This window comes from Poromitra crassiceps, assembly GCF_964638095.1.
Source record: "Poromitra crassiceps genome assembly, chromosome: 25".
In the NCBI taxonomy this organism is placed as follows: domain Eukaryota; kingdom Metazoa; phylum Chordata; class Actinopteri; order Beryciformes; family Melamphaidae; genus Poromitra; species Poromitra crassiceps.
In genome coordinates, this window is record NC_139649.1 from 15010260 (window position 1) to 15023810 (window position 13551).

General features: G+C 44.3%; 1 protein-coding gene across 10 annotated transcripts in view; it reads left to right on the forward strand.

The window, feature by feature from the left end:
- Positions 1–13551, forward strand: part of LOC310798074 (calcium-dependent secretion activator 1) — a gene marked incomplete at both ends in the record, with an annotated part of 159682 nt that overhangs the window by 20741 nt on the left and 125390 nt on the right. For all 10 annotated transcript variants that reach the window (XM_083660564.1, XM_083660559.1, XM_083660561.1 and 7 more), the window contains 2 exons: positions 6714–6827; positions 8017–8349. In XM_083660564.1, coding sequence (XP_083516690.1) covers positions 6714–6827; positions 8017–8349 — 447 coding nt within the window. The remainder of the gene's footprint in view (positions 1–6713; positions 6828–8016; positions 8350–13551) is intronic.

Below are 13551 nucleotides of genomic sequence, written 5' to 3' on the forward strand. Positions count from 1 at the left end.
GGCTTGCTACCGCGGTGTGTGTGTGTGTGTGTGTGTGTGTGTGTGTGTGTGTGTGTGTGTGTTCGCGCGTTGCTGCGCGGCTCTGGGGGGAAGGGATCTCTGTCCGTTCTGTGTGTGTGTCTCGGGCTTCTGACTGTAAAATCGCCATCGAAGAGGCGGCTGCTTTTGGTCCCGTGGCTTTTGGGTCCCATGGCTGTGGCTTCTCTCGGTCTCTGTCGCCACTTAGTGGTCGGTAAAATAGATTACACACATGCTCTTGCTCCAAATAGTTATCTCAAAGATGTAAAAGGGGTTGATTGATGTCCCACCGTCAAAAAAAAAAAATCTTTATGTAAGACGAGTTAGTCCGTCCTTGGCACTTAAGCGCTGGATTATGTAAGACGAGTTAGGTCGTCTATGGCACTTAATGTGTTAATACTAAAAGGCAATTTTAATGATTAAAATTGTAATCTAGAGATAAATATGACCTATTGTGTTAATTTAAACCAGGGGTTATCAAAGTTTTGATGGCTGAAGGCCAATTTAGGGAACAGTAGGCTAATGACTAGATAACAATGATCCATCACCAATCATGTTAAAAATTGACATTTTTTTCAATGGAGTTTGGTGTAAATAAAAACGTTACTGACTTCTCTGCAAAAACGTTTTGAGTTAGTTACTGCACTTACTTACCAGATAGTTTTACTGTACTTTTAACTATTCAAAACAACTGGGATGGATAACCCGCTGAATGGGGTCCGGTAAACAAGGACGGTAGCAAAAGCAGCAAGCAGACGCCGCCTCTCGTTCGCCACCTCTGGGGCTTCGGTTGCGGGCGGCTGGGTCCTGGGAAAACCACGCACGGGCAGAGGGAGAACATCTACTCTGTGATCTACTCTGTCACACACAGGCAGCACTTTGCACAACGTGCACAACGACAGGCTTTTGTGGTGCCGCAAATGCTCTGTTATCGAAGTTTCTTGCCAGTATTATTATTTGACTTTGTGGCCAAAATCGGGGACATTTTCGGGGACAGCTCCAGCCGGGGACAGAGCACCGAAATCGTCCCCGAAAATCGGGGACGTCTGGTCACCCTACGCTAGCTGCCTACCGAAATGGAAACATTAGCGTTAACTAACTAAAAATGCGTGTGTGATATTTCTGGTTTGGATATGTGTTGTTGTGAATTGTTACACATTCACCAATACTCATAGTTCCCTACATGGAAACGTTTGCCCATGTGACTGGGACCATGCACACATACACACACTGTATGAAACATGCACATTGCACACATACACACACTGTATTGTGACTGGGACCATACACACATACACACACTGTATTGTGACTGGGACCATACACACATACACACACTGTATTGTGACTGGAACCATACACACATACACACACTGTATTGTGACTGGAACCATACACACATACACACACACACACACACACACACACACACACACACACAGACACACTGTATTGTGACTGGAAGCATGTAGCCTGGGTAAACCCAGCCGCCACGTGACCTGCTCTCAGACCTGCTCTCAGTCACTACTTGTGACTCGTAAGCAGGGTAAGCCTGAGAGCAGGTCACTGGGGGCTGGGTTTACCCAGGCTAGGAAGCATGCACACATACACACACTGTATTGTGACTGGACCCATGCACACATACACACACACACACACACACACACACACACACACACACACACACACACACACACACACACACACACACACACACACACACACACACACACATACACACACTGTATTGTGACTGGACCCATGCACACATACACACACACACACACACACACACACACACACACACACACACACAATGTATTGTGACTGGAAGCATGCACATACACACACTGTATTGGCTTGTGGAAAGAGAAACATTGGTGTCAGTGCTGCGCTCTGGCCAGCTGCCAAAGAGAAACACTTGTCTTGAAGGGAATCTGCTGTTTAGTGCCAGAGATGATGACATTGATGTGTGTACTGTAGTGTGTGTGAGACGAGAGATAGAGATGTGTGTACTGTAGTGTGTGAGACTAGAGATAGAGATAGAGATGTGTGTACTGTAGTAGGGATGCACCGATATGAAAATTTTGGCCGATGCCGATAACCGATATTAACATTGCTGTTATGGCCGATAACCGATATTTACCGATGTCGATATGATCTGTATAAAACCACATTTTTATGATCATCACATTTTGTACATACTGAAAAACACATGTTAACACTGAATTTGAAAAAGTTATGCATTTCTTTATTTGCAAAGCCTTTGGAAAAGCCCATAAATCATAGATTAACTGCATTATTTCATATCAATGTGAAGAATTTGGCTGATAATGATAACCGATATTAACATTGCAACATCTGACCGATACCGATATGACCAATATGTTAAAAAATCGGCCGATACTGGCCGATACCGATATGATTGCCGATATATCGTGCATCCCTATACTGTAGTGTGTGTGAGACAAGAGATAGAGATGTGTGTACTGTAGTGTGTGTGAGACAAGAGATAGAGATGTGTGTACCGTAGTGTGTGTGAGACAAGAGATAGAGATGTGTGTACTGTAGTGTGTGTGAGACTAGAGATAGAGATGTGTGTACTGTAGTGTGTGTGAGACAAGAGATAGAGATGTGTGTACTGTAGTGTGTGTGAGACAAGAGATAGAGATGTGTGTACCGTAGTGTGTGTGAGACAAGAGATAGAGATGTGTGTACTGTAGTGTGTGTGAGACAAGAGATAGAGATGTGTGTACTGTAGTGTGTGTGAGACAAGAGATAGAGATGTGTGTACTGTAGTGTGTGTGAGACAAGAGATAGAGATGTGTGTACTGTAGTGTGTGTGAGACAAGAGATAGAGATGTGTGTACTGTAGTGTGTGTGAGACAAGAGATAGAGATGTGTGTACTGTAGTGTGTGTGAGACAAGAGATAGAGATGTGTGTACTGTAGTGTGTGTGAGACAAGAGATAGAGATGTGTGTACTGTAGTGTGTGTGAGACAAGAGATAGAGATGTGTGTACTGTAGTGTGTGTGAGACAAGAGATAGAGATGTGTGTACCGTAGTGTTGATGTGTGTACGATAGTGTTGATGTGTGTACCGTAGTGTGTGTGTACCATAGTGTTGATGTGTGTACCGTAGTGTCGATGTGTGTACCGTAGTGTGTGTGTACTGTAGTGTTGATGTGTGTACCGTAGTGTTGATGTGTGTACCGTAGTGTGTGTGTACCATAGTGTTGATGTGTGTACCGTAGTGTCGATGTGTGTACCGTAGTGTGTGTGTACCGTAGTGTTGATGTGTGTACCGTAGTGTTGATGTGTGTACCGTAGTGTGTGTGTACCATAGTGTTGATGTGTGTACCGTAGTGTCGATGTGTGTACCGTAGTGTGTGTGTACCGTAGTGTTGATGTGTGTACCGTAGTGTTGATGTGTGTACCATAGTGTTGATGTGTGTACCGTAGTGTTGATGTGTGTACGATAGTGTTGATGTGTGTACCGTAGTGTTGATGTGTGTACCATAGTGTTGATGTGTGTACCGTAGTGTTGATGTGTGTACCGTAGTGTGTGAGACTAGAGATAGAGATGTGTGTACCGTAGTGTGTGAGACAAGAGATAGAGATAGCATTTCACAATGAGCTGCTTCATTGATTCTTCTCATTTGAGCTGGGATGTGATTGTTTGAGTGAAACCTTATATCATAAAGCTGCCCTATAGGGAACTGAGCACTTACCCCACCAATCATATCTATGATCTCCCCCACCACTCATATCTATTATCTAGCCCAAGTGCTAGATAGAGATCATTGTTTGCATTTTTGAACATTTCGTAAGACAGGTGTTTTTTTTCCGTCCTGTTTTTTCTTATCTTGCCAAGTGCCCATTTAAAGTGATCATGTGGAAAGATCCTCATTCTTTTGCTTTGGGTGCTCAGTCAGCGCTCATTGCTATGGTGCTTCTGCACTGCACTTCCTGGGGAGCGCCTGTCAATTCAGTACAGTATGTCTAGTACTGTGATGGATTTTCTGTTGATAGAGTTTGAGTTTCTGTAGATGGCGCTCTTTTCTCTGTCTGATCAGCCATTGTGGCTATACTGCTGCTCATGCTAACTACCCATTTCTTCTTCTGTTTTTAGTCCAAACAAGGAAAGGCTATGGAAAAGGGATAGGAAGGTCGCAGAGAGTCAGGGTTCGAGGGGTGGGTAGAGGGAGTGGATACGGGGCTCTGGGTGGTGGGAAGGACCATGGTGAGGGTTGGGCCTAGGGGAAAAGGGTCATAGCTAGGGATAGGAAGGTCATAGAGAGTCAGCGTTCGAGGGGTGGGTTTTCCGCTTTTTTACCGGATGACCAGATGGCAAGCTTTTGGCCCTTGCACGCCAGGGGCATTTTCCCCCCGTGCGATTAATTTGCACCTCAATCATATTTTTCGAGCCTATTAAGTACAGTCAATGCAGCCGTGCATACCAACACGAAGTTATGCTGAGCGATAGATATTGTGGCGTTTATTTCCTGGAAACAAGGATGATTTTTCAGAAATTCGCTTGCGACATGTACACATCTGCTGCTGTGATTGACAGCTGGGTCAGCATTCATCTCACAATTGTGTGCTGTATATTTACGTCGTTCTTGGTGTGCAATGGCCTTAAGCCTCCCCGAGTCTCCAGATGAGCCGTGTCTGAGCCACGCGGCTCAGGCGGGCTGTGCGGCTGCTCTAGCCTGTTAATATGACTGCCAAAATTAAAAACAACAGCTTCCATCCTGGGGTGTAAGATTGTAAACATGCATTCCTACTAAAAAATACATATTTCTGTTGAAGATCAACATACTGGATCAAAGAGCTCCATCATTACTGACAGACTGTCTCCTCACAACTCAATTTCCGACATCTGACCTTGTTTAGTGATATATTAAGAATCATGACAGATAAAAGTACAGCACGCAACTGACATGTGTGTTCTGAACGGGTGACCTTTGACCCCCATTAAGGAAGCTGTAATCTCTTTGTGTTTCCTCTGCTGCAGTGGCCATGGTAACAGTAACTAGGGCAGCGGAGGGGTGCTGGCCAATGGGTGTGGAGACTTCTAGCAGGGAGGGAGGGTCTTACGGGCCTGCAGAGCAGGAAGGTCATTTGGGCATACTGGTGTTTCTGCTGTCACACGACCATGATTGAAAATTAGTTCTACATTATTGACCATGACTTATCAATGTGGACAACATAAAGAATACAGATCAATGTCATCAATGATGCCATCAGTGATGTCATCAGTGATGATGTCATCAGTGATGATGCCATCAGTCTGAGGCTCACGAGTGAGACCGAGGGAGAGGGAGAGAGAGGGGGAGAGAGACTGAGGGAGAGAGAGAGGGAGACATTGCGCGCGGGCCAATAGGGTAGGCAAGGCCACGCAGCAGCCGAGCTGCGGGTGATGTTCATATATTTCTACTTGTTTGCCATTTAGCCGGCATGACGTGTGCAAAGGTCAGGGCAACTGATCATGTGTGTCCCTCTAAATGAGTTGAAAATAAAACCTGTCATTAATTGTGTACAAAAATAACGACATTAACTGTTGTTTACTTCATGACTGATGAGGTAATGTTAAAGCTGATTACTAATGTAAAGCTAAGAATAGTAACAATATAATAACATGAATTGTTACAGTAATAGTCAATAGTATCACATCATCAACTAAAAAGATGTTCTACCCCCTTTGTTTGTTAATGTGATCACGACATGGGATGTATGTGGGTTTTATGTGACATTTCTGAGCCATTGTTGAATTAATTTTGAAACAGTAAGTTAGTGCATTATCCGACAGTCTCTCTGTGATTATAGAATGATCATGTAAGAGAGAGGGTAGAAAAGTAATTGATTGCCTTCGTTCCCCTCCTCCAATGGCTCTTCTGTCTGCCAACGATTGCATCCCCTCCTACCATACATCTGATAGAATACACAGGACATTTTGCTTCCCCTCCTACCATACATCTGATAGATTACACAGGACATTTTGCATCCCCTCCTACGTACATCTGATAGATTACACAGGACATTTTGCATCCCCTCCTACCGTACATCTGATAGAATACACAGGACATTTTGCTTCCCCTCCTACCGTACATCTGATAGAATACACAGGACATTTTGCTTCCCCTCCTACCATACATCTGATAGAATACACATGACATTTTGCTTCCCCTCCTACCATACATCTGATAGAATACACAGGACATTTTGCATCCCCTCCTACCGTACATCTGATAGAATACACATGACATTTTGCTTCCCCTCCTACCATACATCTGATAGAATACACAGGACATTTTGCTTCCCCTCCTACCGTACATCTGATAGAATCCACAGGACATTTTGCATCCCCTCCTACCGTACATCTGATAGAATACACAGGACATTTTGCTTCCCCTCCTACCGTACATCTGATAGATTACACAGGACATTTTGCAATGAGTCATGGCTTGGAACATTTTCTGCATGTGGCAGAAAATGCCGGCTGTTACTTGGTCATTTAAACTCAATGCCAATGTGATGGAATTGATGTGGTTTGAGCAGTACACTCAAGAAGATATAATACACCTCATGACACCTGTCTCCCTCCCTCTCTCCCTCAGATCAGTAAGCTGCAGCTCCTGACAGTGAAGATATAAAACACCTCATGACACCTGTCTCCCTCCCTCTCTCCCTCAGATCAGTAAGCTGCAGCTCCAGACAGTGAAGGAGCGCTTCCAGGCTTTCCTCAATGGAGAAACTCAGATCGTAGCTGATGAGGCCTTCATCAATGCCGTCCAGAGCTACTATGAGGTGAGAGATCGGGGGGGGGGGGGGGGGGTACATTAGGGTTTCACCAATATGTTGGTTGTAGTAGCCTACAATGCCAGTATGGGCGTTGCCGTTTTAATTAAAAATGAGATCTGGTTCAGTCAGTGTTTGCCTACCGTAATTAGATATTGATTGTAGAATTGATCAGTACGACACTGATTGTCCATGGAAAGCCCTTAAACTGAACTGATTCTATTGCGACGTTTGGAGGTTTCATCATGATATCATATATGGTTCTTGAAGACCAGAGAATAATGTCACATTGTCGGGTCTCGGGAGGACATAGACAAGTCAAGTGTCTGTGCACACAATTCAATTTCCTCTGAAGTACTGTAATAGCATATTGACATATTCATGTATTGACAACATACTTTACTTCACTCACAACATATAATTATTTCGATTCTTTATAAGATTTTTTTTTAAAGGAAAGCAGTAAGATTTTGATTAGTTAGTTTCAGGTATATACTGCTTTTATGTCAGAGCATTTCATTGTATTCAACTCAATGTCTTATTAAGAAAGTAAACATTTTTGGATTTGGAATTTTGGATCGTGACACGTGACAACTTGGCCTGCTCTCCCTTAAGTATACATTTCCTTATACATGAATGATAAAATACTCGGTGTATTCTACGTTTCCTGTTTCCAGGTACTCTGTAGGTCATGGCTGGAAATTTGATGATTAAGATGACTAGGATCCAATTTAGATATAAATAAGAAAACAGACAAAGATTTTCAGAAAATCAGTAAGCGTACACATTTCCCACATTCAACAACTTGGGTACTGTAACACAGATCTGAAGATAAAATTCCATACCTTTTCCAGAATGCATATTGATAGCTTCCAGCTAACGACATCGCTCACCATCTGTCAGCACAGATGACAGATCGAGTCTGGCCCCAGCTACATACCAGACCTTTCAATCTTCTGAGCTGCGGCACAGCCTGAGGTCCTCTGGCAGGGTGCTCAGCTGGTAACTAAAGGTGACCGACCCTTTGCTGTCAGATCTCCGCAGCTTTGGGATGCCCTGCCAGTGCCAGATATGCTCAGGCTACCCAGCTCAGTATCGCCTTTTAAATCACTTGTCACAGGAAAGCGTTCTTTTTTATCCTGTCTGTCTCCTCCTATTTTGACACAAATATTTGAATCCATTGACCTTTTGACCTCAGGTGTTCCTGAAAAGCGACCGCGTGTGCCGGATGGTGCAGAGTGGAGGCTGCTCGGCCAGCGATTCACGCGAGGTCTTCAAGAAGCACATTGAGAAGCGCGTGCGCAGCCTGCCCGAGATCGACGGCTTGAGCAAGGAGACTGTCCTGAGCTCCTGGATGGCCAAGTTCGACACCATCTACCGAGGCGAGGAGGATCTTAGGAAGCACCAGCAGAGGATGACGGCCAGCGCCGCCTCTGAACTCATCCTCAGCAAGGACCAGCTCTATGAGATGTTCCAGCAGATTTTGGGCATCAAGAAGTTCGAGCACCAACTCCTCTATAATGCCTGCCAGGTCAGTTTCTGAATATAGATTATGCAACTTATGGCCCTTTGTAGTTTGGACATGTATGTGTGATGTTTGCTAGTATGACCTTCTACTGTCTTTAGGTTAGTCCACAATGTTTTCACGCAGTTGCATTTGCTTCGGAGAAATTGTGGATATCCAACTTCTGGATGTTCACTTTAAAGAACTTATTTCTCCACTCCTTTGTCCATCTGCTCTGTATAGCCTCATTTGCATTTGCACAATACATACAAGGGGTTATTTTACACATTTATGCATGATCACACACTATCCAATAAGGATTAAGAACTTAGTAATAGTAGTAAAGACCCATATGGTTTTAGGGATATTTAAAAGGTTCTTGAAAGGTTCTTTGTGGAACCAGTAATGGGTCTTCTATGGCATCACTCCAAAGAAACATTTTGATTCCAGTTTGCAGTGCACCTTTATTTTTCCATGTGTTGTATGTCCCAGCTCCTACCTCTCGGGGCTCCTACAGTACCTCAAGGCTCTTGGGCAATTGTCCCACGCTGTATGAAGTTTTCAGTATTCAAGGCAAGTTCACTTAACCTGACGCTGCCAGATGGACGGTATAGCTCCACATAGTTTCACTAAACCAGTCGATCTGGGAATGCAGTAACCAGACCCGCTGACGGAGGCGGGCACTTTTTCCAAGCTACTTGGCAGGTGATTGGATGACCCATCTGTCTATCACCGCTGGTGGGTGTTAACTTCAACCAATCAGATCGCCGAAGGTGCCTGTGCCTGATGGTATGCCTGTGCCTCCGTGGTATTCATTGATTGAGTCCTCACGGTCGTAAAGTCGCCTTCGAAGCATTTAGTTAGATTATAACAAACTAGTTGTGTGGCTTAGCCTTCCCAAATGTTGAGGGTCGTTTTTTAGAATTTAATACATAGAATTGGGAACGTTACATTCAATTTCATTCAGACTGCCTGTCACTTCCGCGGTGGCAGCCATGTTGACGAGTGAAAAGAACTACAAAGACCATGTACCCACTACTTGCCCAGACGAGCCTGAGCCCGCCTACGGCTGCCGCTGATTGGTTGGGCCGGCATGGTTCGACCAATCATCTTAACTGCCTGTGCATGACAAGATGGATACGTCGAGAGAATCTCTTTTGATCTCGCGAGGTTATCCATCTTGCAAGCAAGGTTAAAGTTCACTTAGGCCCTAAGTAAATCGCCTAAGCCTAAGGTGTGATGGAATATTGCTGCAGTGGGCGGGAGCGGGTTAAAAAAAGAAACAGTCCTATTGCGAACCTCGACCACAGAGTTTATTATTTGGTATTGCTACAGGTAGATTTGTGTACCATCTCAAAAGTGGTGTGTGTGTATGTGTGTGATAGTACAACACGTACAACTGTTGTTGAAGATAAAGAAGGCCAGTCTGTGCAGAAGATGGCTTCGGGTTCTATGGAATGTTGGATCACAGGAAACCTGGTGCTTCTCAGTGGTTGACTCACTGTGCCTTCCTTCATGACAAAAGACTAGCAGTCTGTGGGGGAGGAACAATAAGCCATGTTTCTATACGCTGTGAAGGCCAGGTGTTACATCTGCTGGAACATGTGCTGCTGCTGCTGCTGCTGCTGGCTAGAAGATGACTTCTTACATACTGTATACATTGTGATGATAATCATAGGGCACGATGGGGTGCATAGCTTGGATGCCTGCTTAAAGTGAGAGGAGCAGATGGACGAGGGAAAAGGGAGGTTGATGGGGTAATAATGGTGTCCAGCTAAAGGCCAGTTGAATGGGAAGCGGTGAGCAGAGCTTGCAGATGGACATAGTTAATCAGCCAGTTCTTTGTCAGCGCTTCCATCCAACATTGTTACCCTTGTGGGTGGGTGAGGGTGTTTCTCTTCTCGTTTCTGCAGCAATGGTTAAGGCTTTACATCGCTTCAGATGTAAAGCCTTTAGATTTTTTAAGCGCACCAGGTTTCTTCACCGCTGCAAAAATTGGATCGTGAACAATATTGTGCACTATTATTGTCCTGCTACTACATGTTGTGTAAATTGGCTTGTTGGATCGTCATGGCAGTGGGCAGGGCATGGGCACAAGATACCCCACACACACTCATAACATTGGGAGAAATGCACACAGCGTGTGCCCCTGGCATTCCTCTGCCAATGTTGTTGTTTGGTGGTGTTAGTTTCCTTCTTCCAATGTGGACAACGTAACGTCAAGTTGAGATCTTTTCAGGGCAGCTACGGTGGAGATTGGTAGCAGAAAATGTGAGGTAGACATGAAAAAACTATCTCCTGGAATCATAACATAACAAATGGATAACAATCTACTTAAATAGAAGTATATTAATATGTGTTGCTTAAACGACCTTACTGTAATGGCAGGAGTGTTTCCTAACTGAATGAGTCATTTGTGTTCCTGTTCTCGCTGCTGAGACTAAATATTGACTCGGTGCAAAGAGATACGCTCTGTTGCTAATACACCTCTGTTGCTAATACACCTCTGTTGCTAATACACCTCTGTTGCTAATACACCTTGGCTAATTAGGGGCGATCGTCCTCCAACTATACCTACTAATGAAGAAGGAAGGCATATGGTGCCTATCGGGGTTTGCGCTGAGATGACGTGAAGCGCAGCGGCCCGACACGCCCACAATTAGGGCTTTGCGCAGCGCTATTCCCAGGCCCGGTTCTACGGGGGTGCAAAAGCATGCATTGCACCCTTATTTTAATTGTCTGCATGCTCAGTTGAAAAGTTAAAAAAAAAAAAAAAAAAAATGCTACAGCTGCACACTTACTGTTTAACACGTTCACTGCCACTGACGTATTAATACGTCAAAAAAAATCCAGCGGTTCACTGCCATTGACGTATTAACACGTTCATTGCCAACAACGTGTAAACACGTTTTCAGAATCCAGCTGTTGACTGCCAACAACGTGTTAACACGTTTTCAGAATCGATTTTTTTTTTTTGACGGTGGATCCTTGATCTGGCCCTTTTGCATCTTCTATTATACTGTTAGAGCCGCCGGGCGTGTGCAATCCATTCCGCCGACCCACTGAGTGGCGACGGTGCTCAGACTATTGAGTGTTGTTTGGCCAGAAACGCACGCATTCCAGCTGAGCTCAACCGAGGACCCAGAAGCGAACGAGCCTCATTCTCATACTGTAGGCGAAAACCTTTCACACGGGCGCACGGCGGTGGGGGGTTCCAAAGGTGGACTGGGTGGAAAGCACACTTTGAAGCGCGCAGCATAAAGCCTAGAGTCACACAAGGCTTCGTCAAAGCTCTCAACCGAAAATCCAAGAACGGATTAAGCCACATCCACGCTCGCCGACGAGGGGCCGCCAGAGAGGGAGGCTGCTGCTCACTGCTCAGACAGGCAGGAGAGACTGGCTTGTGACTGACAAACGCTGCTGAAATCCACCAGACACGCCCACGGAGGGAGGAGTTGTAAGGAGAGGGGGTGCGGGTGCTGCTATGGAGGAAATTACTGTTCAGAACTATATTGTTTATGTCTGATGTCTCACTGATGCCAAAAATAAATGGTTAAAGTGACTGTTTGATATTGAATTTCACAAAACTGCGATTATCTCAGCTTTTTGTCTCAGACGCTGAAACCATGCTGTACTCAACGGCTAATATCTACATAACTACTAACTCTACAAACTAACTCTTTTAGACAGAGAAAGCACACATTCTATTAGTACTTTTGTGAACTTTGTGTTCACAAAGTCCAAGCAGAAAATTATCCTTGGCTCTTGTAAAATGAGCCAGAATCCTCAAAAAAACCCTCTGGCAAAAGCTACCTACAGTAAAAAAAAAAAGGCTGGCAGTGAATGTGTTAATACGTCAAAAAAAAAAATCGATTTTTTTTTTTTGACGGTGGGATGTGCATCTAACCCTTTTACATCTCTTATATAAGTATTGGACGTGTACAACGTGTACAACCCATTCCACCGACCCACTAAGTGGCGACAAGGAAGGAGGAAGGCAAGCAAAAAGCAGTGTGACGAAGCCATTCTCATGAAAATGGATTGGCGAAAACGGTTTCGTTTTCGCGCTGATTGCTGGCAGTGCGGGATTGCAAATTTGCATAATAGATCACGGATGGAACACACTTTGAAACACGCAGCATAAATATGACCAGAATCGCAAAAGCTTGATCAAAGCTCTCAACCAAAACTCCAAGAAGCGAGCGAGTCCAACCAGACTTCCTCAAAGAGCGGCCGCTCAGACAGACACAGCCGCACAGCAGCTGCAAAGCAGTGAGACTGGTGACAAGCTTGTGACACGGCCGCTGGCTGCAGCCAAGAGGAACGCCCACGGAGGGAGGAGTTGGAAGCAGAGGGGAGTTTCCTGCTGTTATGGAGGAAATTACTGTTCAAAACTATTGTTTAGGTCTTACTGATGCCAAAAATGAATGGTTAAAGTGACTGTTCTATCGAATTTCACAAAAAGCCGTTTATCTCTGAATAATTTTTCAGACGATGAAACCATGCTGTATTCAACTGCTAATGCTTACATAACTACTAACTCTACAAACTAACTCTTTTAGACAGAGAAAGCACACATTCTATTAGTTGTTTTGAGATATTGTGTGTTCACAAAATCTTAGCAGAAAAGAATGCTCGGCTCTTGTAAAATGAGCCAGAATCCTCAAAAAAAAAACTGGCAGAACCTACCTACAGCATTGAAAAAAGGGCTGGCAGTCAATGTGTTAAACTTGAATTATAGTTGTTGTCTTTCTTTGTTCTTTGATGTGATTTTATGGCTTTTTGGCACCTATATGGAACCTTTTAAGGTTGAGATAATTGTATTATCATTATATGGTCCAAATATTTCAGTAAAGCACTTGAAACACTTGAAATGTTCTTGCTTGGGTGGTATCATTCTACTTGAAATGATGGTCAAATGCATTATTTTTAGTAAAATAACATGTCAAATTTTTCGGGCGGCCGGCTTTAGGCCGGCCACCCGAGTGGGCCCGGCCTTTGGCCGGGCATCTGCACCCCTTCCTATCTAGGATGCACCCCTAGTCATCTTGTTCTGGAACCGGCCCTGGCTATTCCAGCGCAAAACGGGCGCTAACGCAAGTCGGGAAGATAGAGCCCTAAGACTAATTCCTCCTATGTAATCTTGCATACTGTGGCAATAAAAGTGATTCTGATTCTGAAGATTTAGTTTAGTTTAGTTTAGTTTAGTTTATTGGACAGTTGATACAA